The sequence below is a fragment of the Carcharhinus amblyrhynchos genome, chromosome 26 (genome assembly GCF_965287045.1).
Source record: "Carcharhinus amblyrhynchos chromosome 26, sCarAmb.v2.hapA, whole genome shotgun sequence".
Classification (NCBI taxonomy): domain Eukaryota; kingdom Metazoa; phylum Chordata; class Chondrichthyes; order Carcharhiniformes; family Carcharhinidae; genus Carcharhinus; species Carcharhinus amblyrhynchos.
The window spans coordinates 36,958,077-36,984,306 of NC_137349.1; the positions used below are offsets into that span (position 1 = coordinate 36,958,077).

General features: G+C 44.2%; 1 protein-coding gene across 1 annotated transcript; it reads right to left on the reverse strand.

The window, feature by feature from the left end:
• Window positions 1-598: 598 nt before the first annotated feature.
• On the reverse strand, window positions 599-25,965 carry LOC145358889 (procathepsin L-like). The gene is made up of 10 exons (XM_080213263.1): window positions 25,960-25,965; window positions 23,685-23,716; window positions 21,416-21,539; window positions 19,344-19,466; window positions 17,048-17,254; window positions 15,156-15,211; window positions 14,866-14,893; window positions 14,450-14,609; window positions 1,972-2,077; window positions 599-974 (listed from the first exon to the last, which is right to left on the reverse strand). The coding sequence occupies exons 1-10, from the start codon at window positions 25,963-25,965 to the stop codon at window positions 875-877; spliced, it is 942 nt and encodes a 313-aa protein (XP_080069389.1). The 3' UTR covers window positions 599-874.
• Window positions 25,966-26,230: the final 265 nt, after the last annotated feature.

Consider the following 26,230-nt stretch of genomic DNA (forward strand, 5'->3'; position numbering starts at 1 on the left):
GATTAAAACACATTGGATATCTTTAAGGGTTATAGTGGTTGTTTTGTTTCCTGTTTCTAACTGATAAAAGATGTTGCTAATTTACTTACTATACATGATAACTATATTCTCAAATAAACTTTGTTTGATTAAAAACTCCCCCTATGATCCAGATAGGCTCCATAGAACACTTTGGAGTTTCTGACCTGAACCATAACACTACTTTAACAATAATCGTGATGAAGAAATTGAAACCAATGTAATGTGAAATATTCACAAGTGAAATTTAATGTCGTGCTTGCCAATCTTCCATTACTGGCACTGTAGCTGGGCAGGAAAGATGTGGCCCTGATGCACACTTTCCCTTTTTGACCAGGGGGCTATTTTAGAGCTTGCCTGTGTCTCCTGCATTGTCAGCTGATGGCAGGTTTGACCAATGACAAGCAGTCCTCCTGCCCCCGCCCCATCCCAATGCTGAATTTCTCATGCTTTCATGCATTGAAAATTAACACCAATGCACTTACTGCCTCATTGGCCATCTTGTTTAAGACCCTAAACACTTGTTCGTTAATCGTACTGATGCCAGAATTGTTGATTTAGAACAGAAAGACTCTCAAAGTGATTGCCGACAGCGTTTATTATATTGCTCAACATCACCAGTACATGCAGCCCATTGTCCCTACCCAAGTTGGATGATGTGGTTCATACATTAAATAAACAATTGGATTGCCCTTTACGTGAAGCTATAAAAATGTGTAGAAGCTGTTATTATTCCATGTTTTAAAATTGCAGCAGGAATTTAAAGCAATGGTGTAGAATGAGTAAGCAGCAGCAGCAATGTTCCATCATTCTTTCAGGGGGAGTTTGATGAATCTCTGGTTTAACGCATGGCTCCTTATACGATTGGATAAACTGCATGTCTTGTAATGCCACAGTCTCTCCACACTCTCATTGCCATTTTGATGTAACCTGTATCACCCCAGCCTGTTCCCCAACTGGAAAATAAGAAAAAAGTGATATTAACATCACAGTTCTGTTCAAGTCACAGGATTGGAAAACTGAGGTGTGTGACACTGGAAACTCATCAATTTTAATGTTGGTTGTCGAGGTCCGTCATTGGTTGACATTGGCTGAGATTTTCCAATCTCTGCATGGCATGTTTTGCAGCAACAGGTATGGCCTGCCATTGGCCGGTAGTGGGATCTTCTGGATCTATCACTGTCAGTGTGGTTTCCTGTGATTCGCACCCTCTGCTGCCCTTTAACACGCAGTGAGGGGAGTCACCAACGGTAGGACCGGATGATGCTGCCAGGGCGAATGACCAGAAAATCCAACTCATTATTCAATGTTGGTTACATAGATAAACTGACTGAAGCACAGAAACGGGAAGTTCGATCCTATTGGTCTGTGCCAGTGTTTCTGCTCCACATGAGCCTCCTCCCATCCTCTTCATCTACCCCTATCAACTCGTCTTTCTATTCCTTTCACCCTCATGTGTTTATCTAGCTTCCCCTTCAATGTCTCTGTGTTAATCAGCTCAACCACTCCTTGAGGTAACACTGACCCCAGTTCTACCACTCTTTGGGTAAAGAGCTTTCTCCTGAATTTCTGATTGGGTATATTGGTGATTGTCTTACATTGATCACCCTGAGTTTCAAACACCCCAACAAGTGAAAACATTTTCTCCATACCGACTGCAGCAAATCCTTTCAGAATCTTAAAGACCTCAATCAGGCCACCTCCCAACCTTCTCCTTTCTGAGGAAAAGAGCTCCAGCCTGTTCAGGTTTTTGTGATAAATCTATCTTCTCAGCTCCAGTATCGTCCTTGTGAGTTGTTTCTGCACCTTCTCCAGTGCCTATGGATAGTAATCAGCTGTGGGAATTTTCTTGGATGCTTCCCTCCCTATCCCAGGAAAACTGAGAGTAAATCCAGTGCTCCTGTCACTAACCCGGCTGTGATCATTTATTTGTAGCGTTTAGAAAGTACATACCTGTTTTTAACCAGCCAAAACGTATGTCTGTCCTCTCTTCCATATCCAACAACCAGCACTGCATGGTTTACTCCATGATTCCTGCATCTTCGATTCCGGTAGATTCCTGTAGGAAGATATTTATTTCTGATATGATGTAATAGTAAACCACACAATTATTCTTCCTTCCCATAAATATTTAGTTTTTATTACCTTTTCCTCTCCAGCTTCCTTCTAATCTTTACAAAACCTTGCTCCCGTTGTCACATTTTACTCAGTGGGATTTTCTGGCCATCTGCCAGCAGCGGGACCTCCCAGTCTCTGCCAACATGACCTTTCCTCCGCCATGGGTTTCTGTGCGGCAGTGGGGTGTATTCACTGGGAAATCCCATTTACAGCGGTGGAACCAGAAGATTCCGCTGTCAGCCAACAGCACATTGCCTCTCACTGCCAAGAAACATGCCATGGGGAGCACAGAAAATCCGCCAATTGACTTTTCGTATTAGAAATCCCAATATCCTGACTGCTTATTTCCAGTTGCAGCTGGAGGAGGATTCACAGAAATATGCCACAGTTAATACACTAAAGGGCCTCTATCAATACACAGGGTTACCTTTTGGGGTATCATCTGCCTGCGCTATTCTCCAGAGAACATTGGAGAACATACTTCAAGTGACCTATCTGGGTTACAATGTGGACAAAGCAGGTCTGCATCCTTTGGAGGACCGGCTGTGGGTGATTAAAGATGCCCTGGCGCCTGCCTCAATCCAGGAATTAAGGTCATTTTTAGGATTGGTGACGAACTACAGGAAATCCATACAAATGCTAAAAATGGTCAAGCTTGCAAATGGTCTATCTGTCAAGACCTTGTTTTCAAGAAAATAAAACAAGAATTGTCATCAGCGAATGTCTTAGCACATTGTGACCCCAGAAAAGAGTTAGTGCTGATTCGTGATGTGTCTCCATACAGCATCGGGGCAGTTTTAGCACATAGATGGGAGAATGGGGATGAACAGCTAATAGCTTAGCCGTCCAGGACCTTGACTGCAGCAGAAAGAAAGTATGCCTATATTGAAAAAGAAGGTTTGGAGTGAAGAAATTTCATCAGTGTCTAAACAGGTGGAAATTTGTGATTGTCACCAATCACAAGCCGTTGTGAGGACTATTAAAAGAGGACAAAGCGGTGCCACCAATAGCATTGGCTCTGATCCAGTGATGGGCATTACTATTGGCTGCTTACAGCTATCACTTGGAGCACCCACCTGGAAATCGAGTGGTAAATGCAGATGCCTTAAGTAGGCTACCTTTACCTGTGTTTTTGCCAGCCAGGAGCTCATCTGCTTCATGAAGTTGAATGGGGTTCGACATAACAGGATGGCACCATACCACCTGGCATTGAAAGGGCTCACAGAAAGAGCAGTCTAGACTTTAAAAGCCAGGTTAAACAACAGGCAACAGCATCAATAGACACCAAACTTCCCCGTTGGTTATTCAACTACAGCACAAGTCTACATGCAATAGCACCCACAGAATTATTCTTAGGCAGACAACTCCACACCAGATTAAGTCTGCTATTCCCAAGCCTGGGGGGAAAGGTGGAAAGGCAACAAGAAGCCCAACGCAGAGGCCACAGCAGTAGTCGTTGGAAGAGGCAATTGGATGCTGGTGATAAAGTCTGAGAGCAAATGGTCCTGCATGGTTACCTGGATGGTTGAGTCCAGGACAGGGCCTGTACCCTACAGAATAGACATGGGAGAGATCCCCCTGAAAAACACCTCGATCAGACGCAGGCCTCGAAATCATAGTCTGTCCCAGAGCTGCCTCAGCCAAGCGTGCCAGGAACCAAGGAGAATCCATCCAGATCAGCCATCCCTGCCTCTCCATCGCCTGTAGTTAAAACTTTGGAGTCCGAAATGGACATTGCAGATGAAGCTGTAGCTATTCCTCTGCCACCCGAGGAAGGGGCAAACTAGAACTCCTGCTACAAAAGGGACATGCGCCTATCAGATAGACCCCTCCAATGTTGGATGTCAAGGTGGAAGATCTGGACCCTGGGCCCAATGGGAATTGAAGCTTCGATGATGGCTGTGGACTCTGCATGCTCCCTCTCCAAGGACACCTGGTCCTGAATGTATCCATGGTAGAGGGGCAGACAGTCAGGTCACATGACCTCCTTGGTTGCCCACTGCCTGGACCTGTTTACATCGAGTTGAAATAGACCCATGAGGCTTTTGAATTGCCGAGGTTCCTCGGACTTAGGGTAGAGGGGTGTAATGATTTCAGTGAGGCTATTGAGGTTGGCCTCTTGGAATATGAACTCTCTGATTGAGCTCATTATTACCTGCCCAATCAGGGAGTCTTTTCTGTCGATATAACTGGGAGTGTCAGGCCTCTTGGCATTCTGAATGCTGACACAGTACCTATCGCACACTATGAACTATAATAGAGCTTGTCAATAAAAGGGGATCTGGTGAAGGGACACCGGCCTCTGCTGACTTATTTCTCTCACATCTGCCCTTCCCGCCTGCTCTGGACACAGCTTTAGTTTCCTTCCTTGTTTCATTACCACTCCCTTTGGCCTTCCACCAGTAGATCCTTTCATGATTTAGTTTTGCTGTCTTCCAGCCTATCACAGACTTTTCACTTCTTTATCCACTCTCCTGACTTCCTCTTCTTAAAACCCATCATATTGTAAACTTCTCCCAGTTCTGATAGAAACTCATCAACCAGAAACATCAACACTGCCTCTCACTCCACAGATGCTGACTGACCTGATGAGTATTTGCAGCATTTTGTGTTTCTATTCTGTCCAATTTTAACCCCAATTTCAACCAAATTCAGCATTTGCATGGACTGATATGTAATTAAAAATCATGTTTGGGTTACACATTTCCAATTGTGATCATGTTTGTTCATGTTTTTGTGTCAATGTTTACCATTGCCCACATTTCCCATTCAGTTTTGCTGTCATACAGCACAATGTAGCAGCAGGCTTCCCTTGTCACCGAGCAGCCATTCTCTGGTTTGACATGTGACTCAAATACTGAGGGGCTGGTGGGTGGGTGCAGAATGAAAGCACCATGATTGCTGCCAGGTCGCAGGCATCTTTTTGGCAAACCAAGTAAACTAAAATATATAAATTGAAGAACAAAGTAAAAAGAGTAAACCCTTAACAAGTGGGGGAACCACCCAAAGCAAATAAAAAGTCTGAAGGAAACTTAAAGCATCAAATCAAAATGTGAATAAGAGGGTCAGTAATACACCCCAGCCCCTGCGGAGCCCAGTGGGAATGGAAGTTTCGATGGTGGCTGTGGACTCCCCATGCTCCCTCTCCAGGGACACCCGGCTGTGAACGTATCCACGATAGAGGGGCAGACATTCGGGTCAGATGACCCCCTTGATCGCCCACAGCCTGGACCTGTTTATAGGAAGTCTGGCCAGGCCCAGATGCAGGTTCACGAGGCGCTCCTCCATCTTCCTTGTCCCCCTGAACATCAGGTGCCCGGAAATCAGGAGCATGGAACTGAAGTACAAACAAAACATCAACAAAACATTTTTTACGTAACAAACAAGGGAGTGCAGACTCAGACAATTATCATAAACATGGACCACGGACTCCACAAGACTGCACAACGGGCAGGTTTTTGGGAGTTCATAAACCAATACAATTTACGGCTGCAGGGTACTGCTATGTGCATTAGCCTCCGCCCCAGGTCCCCAGTGTATTGGGGGAGGATCCTTCCAGGCCAGGAAAGCAGGCATCAGTCTGAATATTGTTCGAATTGGAGTGAGAGGTGCTGACCCCTATGGAAAAGTTGTGGGATATGTGAACTCTGGGATACAGTTGTCAATCTCAATGCTGGCCTCCAAAGTGCCCGTACTAAAGATAGTACGACCTTTGAAGCAAGAGCCTGAACTAGCAGTGAGCCAGTGGACTCTGATACACGGATTCATCCACGACTGCGACCCAGGGGCATTATTCACTTTACCCGTCTTCGACCCATCCACAGCAGAGTGTGGTCTGGATATCCACCAACCGGCAAAGCCAAAACGCAGCCCAACAGCAACCCGGAACACCCGACCGTGCAGACCCATCTACTGACGCAGGAACGGCAAGCAAGGCAACAAATCCTCCATCCACACACCGATCAGAGCGAAGAGTCTCATTGGACACAACCAAACCCTAAAGACTGCAAACCACTCTAGGCTCAAACTGTCTCCTAGGCTCGAAAAGAAGCAGACACTCCAGGAAGCATGGAAAACATACAGGCCTGCAGGTTGAGTGAAACAACGCAGTCCCAGCTTACTCCTTACAAATGTCCAATCTCTAGAAAACAAGCTAGACAATCTTAGAACTAGACTCACTTTCTAAAGAGAACTGAGGGACTGCTGTGTACTCTGTTTCATGGAAACATGGCTCACTCCCGCTTCACCGGACAGTGCCCTACAACCAGAGGACTTCTCAATCCATTGAATGGACTGCAGAGTGGCCTCAGGCAAGGCTAGGGGAGGTGGGGTCTGCTTCCTAATCAATACCTCGTGGTGCCTAGACATAGCAAAACTGGCAAATTTCTGCTCCTCAGACCTAGAATACTTGCCGCCCCTACTACCTTCTGCGGAAGTTCACCTCCGTTGTCCTGATGGCAGTTTACATCCCGCTCCATGCAGATGTGAAGATCATGCTGGGTGAAATATATACCATTACGAACAGCCTTGAGACGAAATATCCAAGGCCTTGTTCATCATGGCCGGGTACTTCAATCAGGCCAACTCAAGAGTGTCCTACCAAGTTACCACGTCTCCTGCTCCACCAGAGGCCCAAACATCCAAGACCACTGCTACACAAATATCAAACATGCCTACTGCTCTATCGCCCGCCCACACTTTGGCAAATCAGACCACAAGGCTGTGTCCCTGCTCCCAGCTTACAAGCAAAAAGTGAAGTGGGAGAATCCATCAAAGAGAGTCATGCAGTGTTGTTCTGAGGAATCAGGTGATCTCCTACAGAGCTGCTTGGAGTCAGTGGACTGGTCAGTATTTAAAAACTCTGCGACCAACCTGAGTGAGTACATCACTACAGTAACTGACTTCATTAGACTGTGTGCCAAAGAAACAAATCCATGTGTTCCCCAACCGGAAACCATGGATGAACAGGAATATCCACTGCTTGCTGAAGTCCACGTCTGAGGCATTCAAGGCAGGCAACATTGACCTATACATGAAATATACAAACCTATACAGATATGATCTAAGGAGATCCATCAAAGGTGCCAAAAGACAATACTGGAGTTATAGTCCCAGGCTCGGCACACCGACACTCGCCGACTATGGCAAGGTCTGCAAGACATAACAGGCTACGGGATGAAGGCATGTAAAATCGCGGGCTCCAATGCACTCCTCCCTGATGAGTTCAATGCAAGAGATCAGCGAGAGCATGCCCTCTACCCTGGAATCGCTGAATGAACCTGTATCTGGGGTGTCAGAATAGCTTTCTTCGAGGTCAACCCGCAGAAAGCAGTGGGCCCAGATGGAGTACCCGGACATGCACTCGGATCCTGCTTGGATCAGCTGGCAGAGCTATTCACAGACATATTCAACTTCTCTTAACAACAATCTGAAGACGATCATCATCCCGGTCCCTAAGAAAACCAAGCAGCCTGCTTTAATGACTATTGGCTGATGGCTCCAACATCTTTCGTTATGAAGTGCTTTGAAACGTTAGTTATGGCATGAATCAAATCCAGCTCCCGGACTACCTGGATCCACTACAGTTTGTCTACTGCTGCAACAGGTCCACAGCAGATGCCATTTCCTTGGTCTGCACTAAACCTTGGAACACCTAGATAACAGGGCCACCTATGTCAGATTCCTATTTATTGACTGCAGCTCAGCCTTCAACACTAGTATTCCCACGAAACTCATCTCCAAATTCCATGGCCTGGGCTGCGGCACCTCCCTCTGCGACGAGATCCTGAACTTCCTAATTCACAGACCACAATCAGTAAGGGTAGGCAACTTCCTCCATGATTATCATCAGCACCAGTGTCCCACAAGGCAGAGTTCTCAGCCCCCTACTATACTCCTTATACACCTATGACTGTGCAGCCAAATTCCATTCCAGTTCGATTTTCAAGATTGCTGACGACACCACCATTGTGGGTCAAATCTCTAACAATGACAAGAAAGAGTACAGGAATGAGGTAGAGAACCTGGTGAACTGGTGCAGCAACAATAATCTCTTCCCCAATGTCAACAAAATGAAGGAGATTGTCATCGACTTCAGGAAGTGTAAAGGAAAACATGCCCCTGTCTCCATCAGTGGAGACAAAGTAGAAAGGGTCGAGAGCTTCAAATTTTTAGGCGTCCAGATCACCAACAACCTGTCTTGGTTGCCCCCTCGCCAACATTGTAGTTAAAAAAGCCCACCAATGCCTCTACTTTCTCAGAAGACTAAGGAAATTTGGCATGTCAGCTATGACTCTCACCAACTTTAACAGAAGCACCATAGGAAGCATTCTTTCTGATTGTCCCACAGCTCGGTATGGCTCCTGCTCTGCCAAGACCGCAAGGAACTACAAAAGGTTGTGAATGTAGCCCAATCTATCACGCAAACCAGCCTACCATTCATTGACTCTGTCTACACTTCCCGCTGCCTCGGCAAAGCAACCATCATAATTAAGAACCCCACACACCCCAGACATTCTGTCTTCCACCATCTTCCGTTGGGAGAAAGATAAAAAGGTCTGAGATCACGTACCAACCGACTCAAGAACAGCCTCTTCTCTGCTGCTGTCAGACTTTTGAATGGACGTACCTTGCATTAAGTCGATCTTTCTCTGCACCCTAGCTATGGTTGTAACACTACATTCTGCATTCTCTTGTTTCCTTCTCTATGAACGGTATGTTTTGCCTGTATAGCGCAATAAACAATATTTTTCACTATATGTTAATACATGTGACAATAATCAATCAAATCAAACTTTCAGTGTTATGGGTGGTGTTTGACACGCTGAGCTCATCACACTGGTGAATGCCCGCTATCCTGGCAGAGAACCTAGGAGCCTATTACACCATTTCCACTTCTCTTCCTGCTCAGAGTCTCTGCCCAAGTTCCAGCTCCTGCTCCTTTAAGAGGCACAGTTTAGACCTAAGTTCCTGTAATAATTGTTGTTTGCCAGTTTAGGTAAGAACAACAATACAATTATTTACAGGTCGAGGCTATACAGAGTTCTGACTGCAGTTGGCTTCCTGGAAGGCTCTGAAACAGAAACCTTTGCTTACCAAGGAGGTCCCCACCCTGTTCCCTGATCTGTACCCCAGATCTTGTGACCCTTACTCTATCAACAATCACTGCTCACTTTAAATGTTGCTAACTTCACACCAACCTGTGTCCCTGCTGAGGTGTGCAGTCACTCAACAACACGTCAGCAGTGAGCTGCACATCATTAGCAGTTAAATTTTTTTTATTTCAAAAATATACTTTATTCATAAAAAGTCTCAATTAAACCATTGCAAACCTACATGTCTAAAAATTGCAAACAGTGCACAAAAAAAGCATTTTTACAGTCCTTAACAAAATTACAGTCATTACTTTTCAAAACTTAAAACTACATACATGCCTCAAATTTTACTGTGTGCCATTATTTCTCAGATTGGCGCACAGTTACACAGGCCAAGGATATTCTGCAGTTCCCGGGCCCTCGGTCTGCCTCCGTTAAAAGGCTTATAGTGTGGCCTTTCCCCATTGTGCCTTTGCAGCAGCTGCCCCAAGCTTCAGCATGTCCCTCAGCACGTAGTCCTGGACCTTGGAATGTGCCAGTCTGCAACACTCGGTCGAGGACAGTTCTTTCAGCTGGAAGATCAGCACGTTTTGGGTGGACTAAAGTGCGTCCTTCACCGAGTTGATGACCCTCCAGCAGCAGTTGATATTTGTCTCGGTGTCCGTCCCTGGAAACAGTCCATAGAGCACAGAGTCCTACATCACCAAGCTGCTCAGGACGAACCTCGACAAGTACCATTGCATCTCACTCCAGACCTTCTTTGCAAAAGCACATTCCACAAGGAGGTATGCGACCGTCTCATCAGCCCTGCAGCTGCTTCGAGGGCAGCGTGTGGTGATGTTGAGACCTCGAGCATGCATAAAGGACCTGATGGGAAATGCCCTTCTCACCACCAGCCAAGCCAGATCTTGATGCTTGTTTGTGAGTTCTGGTGATAAGGCGTTCTGCCAGATGACACTGACAGTCTGCTCAGGGAACCATCCGACAGGATCCACCATCTCCTTTTCTCTCAGGGCCTCCAGGACGTTATGCACTGACCACAGCTTAATCGCCATGTGGTCAAAGGTGTGTTTGAGGAAAAATTTCTCCGCGAAGAACAGGTGCTGTGGTATGGTCCAACTACTCGGAGCGTTCCGCGGCAGTGTGGCCAGACCCATCTCCCGCAACACTCAGGACAGGTAGAACCTCAAAAAGTAGTAGCATTTGTTGTTAGTGTACCGAGGATCTACGCACAGCTTGATGCAGCTGCACACAAAGGTGGCCATCAGGATGAGGATGGCATTGGGAATATTTTTCCCTCTGTTCTGTGGAGATTTGTGCATCGCCTCCCATCTTTGATCTCCAGATAAACAAGACGCGATCCATCTTTGATCTCCAGATAAACTTGAAGATGGCCTGGGTCACTGCTGCAGCGCAGGATTTGGGGATAGGCCACACCTGCGCCACGTACAACAACATGGACAGCACCTCACATTGGATCACCAGGTTTTTTCCTGTGATAGAGAGGGAGCGTTGCTCTGACAAGCCCAGTTTTTGCCTGGCTTTCGCGATGCGCTCCTCCCAGATTTTGGCGCGTGCCCCTGACGCTCCAAACCATATCCCCAGCACCTTCAGGTAGTCTGCCCTGACAGTGAAGGGGACAAAGGATTTGTCAGCCCAGTTCCCAAAGAACATGCCTCGCTCTTGCCCTGTTTGACTTTGGCTCCCGAGGCCAGCTCAAACTGCTTGCAGACCTGGAGGAGCCTGCGAATAGATGAGGGGTCCGAGCAGAAGACAGCCACGTCATCCACGTACAGGGAGGCTTTGACCTGCATGCCTCCGCTCCCTGGGATTGTTTGATGCCTGGTCGCTTCTGAGCGCCTCAGCAAAGGGTTCAATGCAACACACAAGAAGGACGGAGGAGAGAGGGCAGCCCTGCCTGACTCCAGACCTGATTTGAAAACTATCTGATTCCCACCCATTGACTGAAACTGCGCTACTGATTCTGCATACAGCAGTCGGATCCAATTGCGGATTCCCTCCCCAAAGAACATAAGAACATAAGGAATAGGAGCAGGAGTAGGCCATCTAGCCCTTCGAGCCTGCCCCACCATTCAATAAGATCATGGCTGATCTGAAGTGGATCAGTTCCACTTTCCCACTTTCTCCCCATAACCCTTAATTCCCCTGCCTATCAGAAACCTATCTACCCGTGACTTAAATATATTCAGCGAGGTAGCCTCCACCACTTCAATGGGCAGAGAATTCCAGAGATTCACCACCCTTTGAGTGAAGAAGTTCCTCCTCAACTCTGATCAAAACTGCCCCCCCGCCTTATTTTGAGGCTGTGCCCTCTAGTCCTGCTATCCTTTCTAAGTGGGAAGAAACTCTCCACCTCTATCCTGTCTATCCCCTTCGTTATCTTATATGTCTCTATAAGATCCCCCCTCAGCCTTCTAAACTCCAACGAGTACAGACACAGTCTATTCAATCTGTCTTCATCGGCTAACCCCCTTATCTCCGGTATCAGCCTAGTGAACTTTCTCTGCACTCCCTCCAAAGCCAATATATCCTTGCGCGAGTGCGGCGACCAAAACTGCACACAGTACTCCAGCTGCGGCCTCACCAGTACCCTGTACAGTTGCAGCAAGACCTCCTTGCTTTTATATTCTATCCCCCTCGCTATAAAGGCCAACATCCCATTCGCCTTCTTGATCACCTGCTGCACCTGCAGACTGGGTTTTTGTGATTCGTGCACAAGGACCCCAGGCCCCTCTGCATCATAGCATGCTGCAGCTTTTTGCCTTTTAAATAATAATCTCTCCGACTATTATTTCTACCAAAGTGGATAACCTCACATTCGCTAACATTGTACTCCATCTGCCATGTCCTCGCCCACTCGCTCAGCCTATCCAGATCTCTCTGCAGACTTTCCACACCCTCCACGCAATTTGCTTTTCCACTCATCTTCGTGTCATCAGCATATTTCGTCACCCTACACTCAGCCCCCTCCTCCAGATCATCTATGTAAATGGTAAACAGTTGAGGCCCCAGCACCGATCCCTGCGGCACTCCACTAGTCACCAACTGCCAACCAGAATAGCACCCATTGATTCCAACTCTCTGCTTCCTATTAGATAATCAATCCTCTATCCATGCTAACACCTTACCCCCAACTCTGTGCACCCTAACCTTTTGCAGCAACCTTTTGTGAGGCACCTTATCAAACGCCTTTTGGAAATCTAAAAACACCACATCCACCGGTTCCCCTCTGACTACCGCACTAGTCACATCCTCATAGAAATCCAATAAATTTGTTAAACACAACTTCCCCTTAACGAATCCATGCTGCGTCTGCTCGATCAAACCATTCTTTTCTAGGTGCCTTGCTATTTCTTCTTTGATGACGAATTCTAGCATTTTTCCAACTACAGACGTTAAACTAACTGGCCTATAATTGCCTGCCTTTTGTCTGCTATCTTTTTTAAACAGCGGCGTAACATTAGCTGTTTTCCAATCTTCCGGCACTTCCCCGGAGTCCAGCAAATTTTGGTAAATAATTACTAAGGCATCCGCTATCACCTCTGCTACTTCTTTCAGAACCCTGGGATGCATTCCATCCAGTCCCGGGGACTTGTCCACCTTCAGTCCCGTTAGTCTATCAAGCACTACCTCTCTAGTGACAGTAATCGCATTAATGACCTCATCTCCTACCATCCTTCTATCTTTAATATCCGGCAAACTGTTCGTGTCCTCCTCCATGAACACCGACACAAAAAATTTGTTTAAAGCCTCAGCCATTTCCTCATTGCCCACCGCTAAATCCCCCTCTCATCCTCCAAGGGTCCAACATTCACTCTAGCCAGTCTCTTCTTCTTTATATATTTGTAAAAACTTTTTCTGTCATTTTTTATATTTAGAGCTGGTTTAGCTTCATACTCTATCTTTCCTTTCTTTATCACCTTCTTAGTCATTCTTTGTTGTTTTTTAAATCTTTCCCAATCTTTTAATCGCCCACTATTTTTAGCCGCTCTGAACGCATCAGCTTTTAATTTAATAGTCTCCTTTATTTCCTTCGATAACCACGGCTGGTTATCCCTTCTCCTACAGTCCTTCTTTACCATCGGAATATATTCCTGCTGAGTACCAAAGGCCATTTTGGAGGGCACATCCATCATGTAGCTGTGCGATATTCTGTCAAATGCCTTTTCCTGGTCTAGGCTGATGAAACACGTATCCACCTGCCTGTCCTGCATATAGGCGATCGTATCCCTGAATAGCACGAGGCTATCAGAGATCTTCCTGCTTGGTACAGCACAGGTTTGATCATTTGCAGTTAAATTAGCAGACAGCACAGAGTTTGTGAGCTGCCTGTGTAACTACAAATGGGTGTGGCTAAATTGTCCATTACGATTCCCATACGCGATTAGCAGCCTAACCCAATTTTAACCCCATCTGCAGACAAAACTGCAGACAACACTGTATTTAGCACTGGGGCAGAGGATAAAACATGAATGATGTGAAGGGGGATGGTTGTGTAGCAGCCTGTGACTGCTTGAGTAAAATAGAATCATTGAAAAGAAACCAACTGCTGACAAACATCAAGCCAGAAATGCAAGCACAGCAAAATGACAAAAACTGACATGGAAATTGGCCTGAAAGCAAGATATGCTGGAATTACCTCAGTCCAATACAGTCTGCTTGGAGACAGGCCCTTTGCAAGATTCAAGTTCAGACAATTGAAAACCAAAGATGCACCAGGGCATATTAGCATGTGTAAAAGGACAGTTATGTATTTCCTGAGAGACAACTCATCACTATATACATTGGACAGGCACACATCAATGAAACAAAAGATTCAATAAAGCTGAAACTTATGAGTTAATGATTAATTAGTTGGAGAGAGAGAGAATTGTTAAAGTTGTAAAACTTAAGTCTTTCACTGTTTGGAATAAAGTAGTGACTTGGTTATTTACTGTTGGTTCGCGTGCGCAGTCCTTTTGCCTGATGTGTGCAGAGGTGTTTGATTAAAACCATTATACGCAGTGCTGGTTGAGTGAGTCCGCAGGATATTAGAAATACCCTGGACAACAGTTGTTTCCATTAGGAATATTGAAAAAGAATTAATAATAAAAAGTAGTTGACAGGAAGTGTGTGTGGGGGTGTAATTTTTTAATGTTTTATAGAGAATTGGATAATAAGCTGATTGATACAGATCATCCACAGCTTCTGTCTCTTACCTTGTTTATACCAGCGGAAAGGTCCACCTGCATCAACAGCAACAGATATTGGTCCGATCTTTCTCACTGCCTTTGCTAAACACTGTGTGCAACTTTGGACACGTCTGTATCCTCTGATTCTGGCAGCAACCTTTGTTCTCTGAAATTTGCAAGTTCCCTCCTAGATGTTAAAGAAAATGTGAAAAGTTAAGGTTGATTAATACAATGTGATGTTTTACAAAGTTCCAGTGATACCTTTACAGGATCTTTAACAGGTCCTTGGATATTAAAAATGATTCCGTGTTTCAGACATTGTGAACACGACCATCGTTCCCATGTTTAAATGAAAATGGGATATTTATAAATGTGGTAACTGTTGAAGAATCTCCTTCTTGTCTATTGGTGGGAAGATTTTGGTCAGTGTGTTCCTCAGTTACCTTCTCAACAATGCTGCAGTTAGAGTAGCTGCAGAAACACAGGAACCGGAGAATCCCAGCCAAGGGCAAGGCCAGTGAATTCCAGCCAACAACAGCACAAAAGGCAATTTGCACAAATATTCACCACAGAACGTTTTCAAACCAACTCGCTTCTTAATCACAGCCCAATATTCAAAACTTCAAACTATCAAATTGCTGTTTTAACTGCATCCCTAAAGAGTAAACACCTCTCTGACCAAATGAGCTCATTTACATACACAGTGGTCTTTCAAATAGTTTGCAAACCAAACCACTGTGCTTCGATAGCGCCAACTGCACTGAAAGCCCAACAAGAACCACAGCTTCCCTGGTAATAACAGAAATAAAATCGCATTAAAAATATCCTGATATAAAAATCAAATCTTCTTTCCATTTCTTGTCAGGTGGTGTACAATTTACACTGAGACTGTGAGCTCAGATTTCCAGGAAACACATGGGATCAGCAAGTGTCTGAGTGGCAGGGTTTCTTTTTCACTCTTGCTGAGCCACGGTTAACATCAGAATAATTTAATAAAAAAAGTTAGGGATGAAGTCACAGGAAAAGTAAGTTAGCCCGCTGCTCGTGATCCAGGTTTAAATCCACATTTGGTGGAAGTGTTTTCAGCTGTTTCAGCCCAGCGTTGTGGAGCTGGAGGGGCAGCTGAACATCAGGGAGGATGAGAGTTCACTGGATCCTACATTCCAGGATGTGATCACTCCCCTGGAGAGTTCAGGATGGGAGATGGATGACTATCAGGAGGAGTAGGAAGAAACGAGAATTTAAAATGTTTTGGGTCGTCACTCTCAAACAGATACACAAACAGATACATTGGAGATGGCTAGGAATGACAACATCTTGAAAGGGTGCAGTCCAGAGAATGGCAAGTGACCCCAAAGAGGGAGAACAATATAGAATAGAATTGTAATTATTAAAGGAGATTCCACAATAAGGTGTTTGTTCTCAGGAGACCTGCTTGGTATGTTGCTTCGCTGATGTCAGGGTAAAGGACATCATGAAGAATATTCTGCTGAATGAAGGGAGTGAACCAGAAATTGTGATAGATGTCAGTATCAGTGACATTGAGAGGGCAGGCATTGTGGTTTCTGTTGTCAGATTTTCAGGAATTATAAAGAAAGGTAAAAAGTAGAAGCTCGAGAATGAGTTTAAGTTTAAGCTAAAAATGAGTTTAAGAAAGATGTGCGATTGCATCCAATGGTTGAGGTGGAAGACCAGCCATAATCAAATTGAGTGATGGACCAGGCTTGAAGGCCTGAATAGGCTACTCCTGCTTCTTTTTCTTATGTTTTAATGACATGTATATGAAGCAATATAATAGTGAATTTAAAATGAGCGCAGCTACTCTTAATAGTCTCACATGATGGGAGACAATTTCGTGATAGGTTCAACTACTACGAACTAGAGTAATAACAGTGGGTTTTGTCATTACCCAGATAATTATCTTGCTAATTCCAATTGGTGCAATGTATTGGTTTAAATAATTAAGTAAGACACTGCCATGGAAAAACCAGAACGTGGAATTAGCTGCTCTGGTTAAAAAGTGAAGGGACAAGAATTCCTTCCTCCGACCTCTACAACTGACATTCCATGTAAAATATATACACCATTAACTTTTCTTTTGGCATTTGAATAATTAAACAGTGCATAATTAAAGTACAGAATGGAATGCTCATGAAATTTGACTGGACATAAACAAGGAGCTTGGAGAGAGCATCTTGGAAACTTTTCCGTTTTGAGTTGTTCCTCGTTAGACCTGAAAGTCTAATTTAATATGTTATAATGGTACTTGTACACATCAATTTTAAAATCTATTCAAACATCTTAATAAAGCTTTCATACTTTGGAATACAACACTTAATAGTCTCTTTCAGTTAATAAAATGAACTTAAAATAGACAACTCACAGCATGATTTCTGCCCAACCATAATAAATTCACATCAACAACTGCAGTGAGGAAGCAGGAGAGGCATTTGCAGGCAAAAGAATCTAAAACCAAAGCAAAACCTTCGTATACTTTTCAGAACCTCACATTTGGGGCAGAAATTTTGGCAGGTATTGTCGTGAACAGGACACGAAAATTTGGAGAGCCGTTGACTTTTAATATTCCACCCAGTAATGTTTAAAATGATTCTGTCTGATTTTTACCTGATTCTTCACTGGAATAACGTAGCCTTTGCTGCGCCAGTCGACAGCCAAATCATCATCATCACTTACTTCATCTTCACCAAATTTATCATCACCTCCATCACTTCCTACATCTTCATCAAGTTCATCTCCATCAACTTCTTCAGTCGAGTTGTCAGCTTCGATTGGGAGAAATCCATTCTTGCGTTCATTGAACTCTTTATCGGTCTAGGAAATCAAATACAGGATATTCATGAATGAAGTGATTTGTTTCTCATGGAGAATGTGCAAGAAGAGAGTAGATAGAATTACTCGGTCACATTCTTATCCATTCACTGAGTTTAGCAAAAAGAGAAATCAAAGTAACAGGCATTGCTGACACATCTAATGTTTGACTAAAATAAAGAACTGCAGGAAAATGGGTTGTCCATTTCTGCACATTCCAGGATAAAGGTGAGTGGAGAGTCTGAAGGTGATAAAGTATCTCTCTGGTCTAGGATGCCACAAAATGGCAAGAGTAATTATACATGCACTTCATTTTGAGTGCAATGAGTTGAGAATCATTTGGTGATTAAAACCTTCCAGTGCACTTTCTCAGTGAGGAGGCTGGGTAAAGCTCCCCCATGATGATTGAGTTTATTGATGTTTAACTGAACCATCTACATCAGAAGGCTGTCACATCTGATCACCAACCTGGTCTTAATTCCCGCTGAAAACTCAAGCTGTAGTAGGTACAGAATTGGCCTCAGGACCCTTGGACTTAGAGGAGAAAGTTGGGCAGCATTCCTGATCACAGTCTGAAGGAGGCTTATCTAAGTTTCAGGGTACAGATCTGCCTCCTCAGAGGTGTGTGCTTTTCAGTGACTATAATTGAAAAGCTTAGTTCAAAAAAATTAAGATATCAAATGTGATGAATTTTCAAAATCTGGGAACTGGACCGAGTCAGGTGTGATTATTCAATGGCACCCCAATATACAGGTCCTGAGGTCTTGCATGGGTATTGAGCTTGCAGGCAGGTTTTGGTCTTGCTTTGAATGTCGTCATATGCAATTTGCCTGTGTTTAAAATCAGAGGTATTAACACGTGATATTGATTCAAGGCCTCCCTTTATTGAGATATTATATCATTCTGTTGGAAGGTTCAAATGTCATATTTGGGTTTTTCAGGATAGATACTCAAGGAACATTCGCACCACACAAGTGCCAGGCAATGGCCATTCCCGATGAGAGAGAATCCAGCCATCTCTCTATGATATTCAATGGCATTACCGTTGCTGATTCCCCCACTATCATTATCCACCATTGGGGTGGTACAGTGACACAGTTGTTAGCGCTGCTGCCTCACAGAGCCAGGAACCTGAGTTCAATTCCAGCCTCAGGTGACTGTGTGGAGTTCTCCCCATGTTTGCGTAGGTTTCCTCCGGGTGCCCCGGCCTCCTCCCACAGTCCTAAGATGTGCAGATTAGGTGGATTGGCCATACTAAATTGCCCCTCCATCTCAGGGGGATTAGCTAGGGTAAATATGTAGAGTTAAAGGGATAGGGCCTGGTTGGGATTGTTGTCGATGCAGACTCAATGGACCAAATGGCTTCCTCCTGTACTGTAGGGATTCTGTGATCACACTGGAAAGTAGCTGTTACCCAAAGATCAGGTTTGGTTTTAATGCTCCCATGGTTGAATATCCTGTCTACATGTACTGTTAAGTTTCACACCAAACCTGAGAAAACAGAGAGTTTCCATGAACCAATCTCCAATCAATTATTGTCTTTTTTGGGAGTGGGGTAGGTGTGATTTTGAACTGGGATCCAACATTTCACATTCAGAGCTTAGTATTTCACATTCACAATCCAATTTGTCTCATCAATTTCCCAGTGATTTCAATGACAAGATCTGACATTGGAGTTGAAATTGCCATTGGTCCCAGTGTTGGGTTTTAGTCCATCCCTGCGGGAAGGTTAGGGCCAAGGGGACATCAATGCAGCTGGTGTGTCAAACACTCAACACTATCCCATCATGTTTAAATTGTCACTTGGTTTGGTGCAGGTGAACCCATCCCTTGCTTTTTATTCAGAAAGTACAGCAGACACACGAGTGGTGTCCCAGCCCATGGCGCTGGCTGTCTGACAAGAGGAAAAATAATGAATTTAGATATTAAAATGGAAAGGAGAATCGATTTTAATAAAACATACCTTGATGAGGGAGATTAGATTGTTTATTATAATGAGGCATTGTGATATCACTAACCAATCACACTTCATTCAGTAATAGCACCACAATAACTGGTATCTAATAGACCAAACTAAACATCTTATACACACCAGGTCTCCAAACTCATTCATTCCCACAGTAAATGAGTGTTTCCCCATTGAGTACTCCAGGTTGTGCTTTTTGATGTATCTCACATTGTCCTCCCATATTGATCTCCTGTGGGTCTCTTCTTCCTAAATAAAGACATTTAGTCAGTCAGATTCTAGCATCTTCCAATCATGAAATTATTAAAAATCCACTTGCAAAAATAAAATAACAGGCCGGAATCTGTGATCACACTGGAAAGTAGCATAGTATTTAGCACTGCTGCCTCACAGCACCAGGGACCTGGGTTCAATTCCTGGCTTGGGTCACTGTCTGTGTGGAGTTTGCACATTCTACCCGTGTCTGTGTGGGCTTCCTCTGGGTGTTCCAGTTTCCTCCCACATTCCAAAGATGTGTGGATTCGGTGGATTGACCATGCTAAATTTCCCCTTAGCATTAGAGGGACTAGCTCAGGTAAGTGCTTGGAGTTATGTGGATAGGGCCTGGTTGGGATTGTGGTTAGTACAGACTCGAAGGACTGAATGACTTCCTTCTGCACTGTATCTCTATCTATATTCCCTGATCTCGCCTGTAGCTGGGATTCTTCAGCCCTGCTACAGTCAACAGAGATTTAGCTGACTGCCAAATTCTCTATCCTCACTGGCAGTGGCAGCATGGTGGGAATGGCCAGAGAATTGTGGCCATTTCACAGTTCGGTTTCTATCCTCTTATCCATTTGGGAGAAGTTCCACTCATTCCCTTTCTCAGAGACAGAGAGGGCAGGATTTTCCAGCCATGTTCATCCCAATACTGAAAAATCCCACCCGAAGTCCTGACGCCAGAGCCGGAAGTGGGCGTCATTTGCGCTGACATGTCGAGAGCAGGCTTTGCGATCGCATAGTCGGGAAAGCTTTGCATTGGTGAAACCCAGCTGATAATGCAACAAGTTTGAGCTGGCGATAAAGGAGTCTGATAGACAAACAGATTCTGTTTCATGGTCACAATATTCTGCCCAATTCTGTTATCTCAGTAATCCTGTTAATATGTCTGTTCAACAGTTCTTGGCCCTCAGCCTCTCTCAAACATGTGACCCCATCAATCACTATGTGACTATTTACTGTCACCCCTCACCCCCAATTCCCTCTCCCCACACCCCATCCCACCATATCCATTGTGTCTGAAATTCGATAGAGACGAAACGCACTATCTGTCCGCCACTGGGTGACAGGTTGGAACCCCTCACCTTTCGTGCCATTTGTCCAATTAAGTTCAGGATGTGAAAGCTCATGGACGGCCCTCCCACCGCTGGCAACTAAGGTCCTAATGTGGCCAACTGATGCCAAAACATGGGCCTCATCTCCCTGGCAGGACATTCATCATGCGCCAATCCTGAAAAGCAAACTCTGTTGGAGTTGCTTACAGACTTCCAGGTTGGAGGCCCCCCAATTGAGGGAATCAATGGTGTGAAGTGTGGGGGTCCAGTAAGAGCCACTGCCTGTTCTCGCTGCCAAATCACCACTGACTCTTACAGCCACTCCTCAGCCCATCATCACTGACAAATGGACAAGGCCTCAAGTGGGTGTGTACAGGATGCAACACCACCCCCTGGTGGCACTGCCAAGCAATGCATACTGTCAGCCTTTGATTGACTGGCAACTCTTGGGTGATGGGATTTCAGCCCTTGGGGTTCTTGATCCTGTGGAAGTCCTGTCGCTGCCCATTGAAGTCTTGTTTGGCAGTTAATTCAGCGGGTCTTCCCAAAAGCAGGTGATGTGGGGCTCTCACCAACTTTCCATCCAGTGGGTGAGAGCCTTGTCACCTACATTTAATTCTGCCCCAGGCGTCTGCTCTTTCACTGTAAGTTCAGTCAGTGCTCTACTGGAGTTAGAGACTGGGAGAAATCCCCAAGAACCTTAGGATCAGTGTGTTTCCAATGTCACTTCATATATCCATTCCCCTAAGCAGGAAACTCACCTCTCCCACCTTAACTCCAAGTAAAAGTTCTCAATAATTTACCAACTGTGTGGAATCCCTTTCCCCTTGAGAGTGAGCTGAATGTTTGGAATAGGTTCCAGACTGGAATAAATTCCCCTTTTACCTTGGTATACTGCTTCTCATGTTGTGATTTCCAGCTCTTCCAGGTTTCATCCAGTCTTGAATCAAATGTGTGGCGTGAGGCTGCAATCAGAATAGACAGCAGCGCACAGCCCAGAAACAGAGAGCTTCATGCTGGACAATCTAATGGAGCAAAACCAATGGCATTAGACATGGTGTGGACAATATTCACACACTGATGGGAAAATAGCTGTTTGGGAAAATTATTCTGCCAATGTACAAATATTATCCTCCACAATCAATGAGGAGGCGATGGCCTCGTGGTATTTTCACTAGGCTATCAATCCAGAAACTGGGGACCTGGGTTTGAATCCTACCATGGTAGATAGCGAAATTTGAATTCAATAAAAAAAAATCTGGAATTAAGAATCTGCTGATGACCACAAAACCACTGTCAATTTCCAGATAATCCATCTGTTTCACTAATGGGAAAGAAATCCACCATCCTTACCTGATTTGGTCTACATGTGACTCCAGATCCCCGTCAATGTGGTTGACTCTCAACTGCCTTCTGAAATGGCCCAGCAAGCCACTCCGATCAAGAGCATCTAAGGATGGGCAATAAATGCTGGCCAATGAATAAACTGCTGTCACCTATTGCATTTTTGTTTTGTTTATTGGTACATTGCAATACTTCATTTCTAATCAAAAAAGCCAATTCAAATTGCATCCAATCATAGTCCCCACATTTGGGACAAACTAGATCCAGGCTGTCAAGACAAGACATTGCATTCCGTCTTGGGTTCGATTAAACAAGATCCAAGTTGGCAGGATGAGGAATTGCACCCCCTCTTGGGCTCGATCTCGCACTTCAGCTTAGCCAAACACCAAGATAGCTTTGAAAAATTGTATCAGGTAAAGCCTCAGTTTAAGCTCATTGGCTCCTGATCTTTTACTCTGCCCTAGCCTGGTAAACCATGATTGCAGGTGTCAGCAGCATCCCCAGTGCAATGGGCCAGCCTGATCATGCACCCTCCCATTCAACAGACAAAATACTTCATGGTCATAGAACCCTACAGTGCAGAAAGAGGCCCTTCGCGTCTGCACCGAACACAATCCCACCCAGGGCCTACCCCCATATCCCTACATATTATACCCTCTAATCTACACATCCCTGGACACTAGGGGGCAATTTCTTAGCATGGCCAATCAACCTAACCCGCACATCTTTGGACTGTGGGAAGAAACCAGAGTACCCAGAGGAAACCCACGCAGATACAAGGGGAATGTGCAAACTCCATACAGACAGTACCCCAAGCCAGGAATCAAACCCAGGACCCTGGAGCTGTGAAGCAGCAGTGCTAACCACTGTGCTACCGTACCAGACATGGTGACTAGATTGGAACCTCCCTGCTATTTAATTAATGTTGTTCCATATTTAAGACAAATTATTAGAAAGGGTAAAGAAAACATGTGAAGCTAGTTTAAATTATACTGATCAGATAAATGATTCTCATTTTGTGACAGCATTTAGTGACTTCAGGAAGTGCAGTAGAGGACATGTGCCTGTCTACATCAATTGGGACAAACTAGAAATGGTCGAGAGCTTCATGTTTTTAAGTGTCCAGATCACCAATAACCTGTCCTGGTCCCTCCATGCTGACTCTGTAGTTAAGAAAATCCATCAATGCTTCTACTTTCTCGGAAGACTAAAGAAATTTGGTATGTCCGTTCAAATTCTCAACAACTTTAACAGATGCGCCATAGAAAGCATTCTTTCTGGTTTAACGCAGCTTGGTATGGTTCCTACCCTGTCCAAGACTACAAAAGATCGTGGACAAAGCCCAGCCCATCACTCAAACCAGCCTCCCACCCATTGGTACTGTCTGCACTTCCTGCTGCCTTAGAAAAGCAGCCAGCATAATTAAGGATCTCACACACCACAGACATACTCCCATTCAACTTCTTCCATCAGGAAAAAGATACAAAGGTCTAAGGACATGTACCAACCGACGCAAGAATAACTTCTTCCCTGCTGCCATCAGACTTTTGAATGGACCCACCTTGCATTAAGTTGATTTTTCTCAACACCCTAGCCATGACTGTAACACAACATTCTGCAGTCTCTCATTTACATCTCTATGAACGGTATGCTTTGTCTGTATAGTGCGCAAGAAACAATACTTTTGTTTTTATACTAATACCTGTGACAATAATAAATCAAATCAAAAACTTCCAGTCATTGAGTCACTAACCTAATGGCTCAAGTAATTCAGTGGATTAGAGTTCGTACTTTAAATATTTAACCTAACCATCCAGAAAATGTGTGTTCAAATTCCGATATCTGCAGATAAAAGAAGCTGCTTTTAGTAAAATAATGGGCTGCAAATGTGATTGACAGGAGAATTAGCCATTTATTTCCATTCTGGTCAATAACACTGGTGTCATTGTATGCAGCTATTAAAATGCCAAAAAGCTGTTGGATTGTCATAAGAAAATCACACCGATTCACTTGTTCCCCAAATGCTCTTTCTTCCCAAAATGACCACCTATATGTGACTCCAGTCCCACATCCATTTGGTTTATCCTTAATTACCCTCTGGACTGCCCCAGTCATGGAATACCAGCCTTTCATGGAATACCAGCCTTTGATCAATGATATTTTATGACAAGTATATGACAGTTAGATTACAGTGATATAAATATATCTATACATACATATGTTGACATGCATACATTATATAAAATGTAAATCATTACATACAATTATTTGTCACATTGTAGTGTTCCAATCAGTTTCTCCTGGATCTTCCCATCTTGTTTTTGCTAAACTCTAAATTCCCTACACAATACACAGCTCCCTCCCCAGTCCCTTTGCCCTCATTGTCTGAAATCAATGGGTGGAAAGCACTTTTTGCAACATTATTGTATAGATGGTTTTTATTATTTTTCAAGGGGTGTGGACATTTTGGCACAGCCAGCATTTGTTGCCCATTTTAATTGCCCTTGAACTGCACAGCTTGCAATCTTTTGGCAAATCAAATAAACTAAATCAAGCTGATAAAGGAACAGCCTCTCATAAAGGGGTAGGGGGAAGGATCAGCCAAAATAGAGAAAAGTTTTGCTGGGATATTACAGAGTGCAGTTAAGAGGCAGCCAGATTGTTGTGTAGGCCAGAGCAGACAAGACAAATTTACTACCCTACTGGGCATCAGTGAACCAGATAATTGTCAGGGTCATTATTAATGAGAATAGCTTTCTATTCCAGATTTAGGCCTCACTCAGGTTAGGTTCACAAAATCCTGCCCGAGGCCAACAGAGAATTCTGTTTTGCGAGCTACGCCATCAGTTTCAGGGCGAATGTGGCGGTAAAATTCCTTAGTATTTGAACTTCAATTGCACCAGGCATTATGGTGGCTTTTGAACCCATGCCCCCAGAACATTAGCCTGGGCCTGAGGATGACTAACCCAATGAGAGCACCACTACACCACCATCTTGTACAATGCATTTTCTCTACCCAATCCCTTTCTCTACTGCTGTATAATACTTGATGTCTTTGGGGGAGTTTGGAATTTGCATCAAGTTTATTCAACAATCCTGACTTGGGAATCAGAGATCCTTCAGGAAATAGCCATTTAAACGGAGTACAGCAAGAAACATCTGGGGGAATAAATATATAAACTACCAAAAGTAGGGATATAGGTTAACAACATCTTGAAAAAGCAAACAAAGCACTGGATTCAGTTCTAGAAGGATAGGATTGAAAAGTATAAACTTCTATTAAATTTTGATTGGAGCACACTTGGAGAATTGTGAATGGTTCTGGCCTCCATATCAGAAAAAGGATAGAGTGTTACTGGAGAAGATGCAAAAAAATCTTTTAGAATGATGCCGAAATTGAGAAGTTACTCCTATTAGGAAATATCAAATAAGCTGGGAAGGTTCATCCGGATGTCCACACACACAGAATGTGAACTGAACTTATCCCATTCCACCCAATTAATCAATGAGCACCGGAAGGAACGAGACAAACTCACCTTATGATCGTCTGAACAGCTCCACTGAACGATGGATAGACTCCCACATTTTATAGACACACAGTCTTCCAGGAGCCATCCCTTCAGATCTATGGTGACATCATTGATTGGGAAATGGAAGACAGATTAAACGAGATGTCATATCTTTCAGAATCTTGCGTAAGAATCAAATTCCTCTTTTAAAATGGAGTATGGTAACAGTACTTTGAAATTTCATATTTGCATGACCACTTTTCAATTTCCTTTATTTTTGATTAACTTTCTATTTAACTCAACCACTAAGTATCTTTAAATCTGCAGTTCAACTCCATTAAGGGTGGCCGAGACTTTTTAAGAACCTTGGATACCAAATAGCGTATCCATTGAGCTTTCTGTGTTCCAAACACATCAAACAGTGTGATCAGCATGATAATATATAAGTAAGTGAATTGACCCTGTGTTCCAGCTCTGCCCAGCTCACTACACCACAGGTATGCAGGGTCCAGTTTTACAGGATCATTGGCTGAAAATTTAATTATGATGTTGGATTCTCTTCAGCCTGAATTTTACCGGCATGGCCGCGCCAATTCTGGGGGCAGGCGAGGCTCAGAAACACCATTCTCTGTTGGCCTCAGGGCGGGAATGTACGAACCTCGAGCGGATATGCTGGTTAAATTCCACCCTTTGTTGGTGTTTTTTGATGAATTTTAAATTATCAGTAGAAACACTATCAGCACTGGGAAGGGAAGGTTTTGGGGACAGTTTTCACCCAAGTATCAGCATTGAACAGGTTAACATGAGCCAAGTGACGAGATGTCTTCCTTTCTCAACCCCAGAGAAA

Bases quoted from the DNA above. Each gene is read 5' to 3' on its own strand.
- LOC145358889 (XM_080213263.1), bottom strand. The intron at 17,255-19,343 runs GTGTGTATAAGA...TTGATTTCCTAG, and splicing joins TGAATGAGTTTGGAGACCTG to ACCGATAAAGAGTTCAATGA. The intron at 14,894-15,155 runs GTTTGGTTTGCA...GTGTTTCTGCAG, and splicing joins GGCGCTATCGAAGCACAGTG to CTACTCTAACTGCAGCATTG.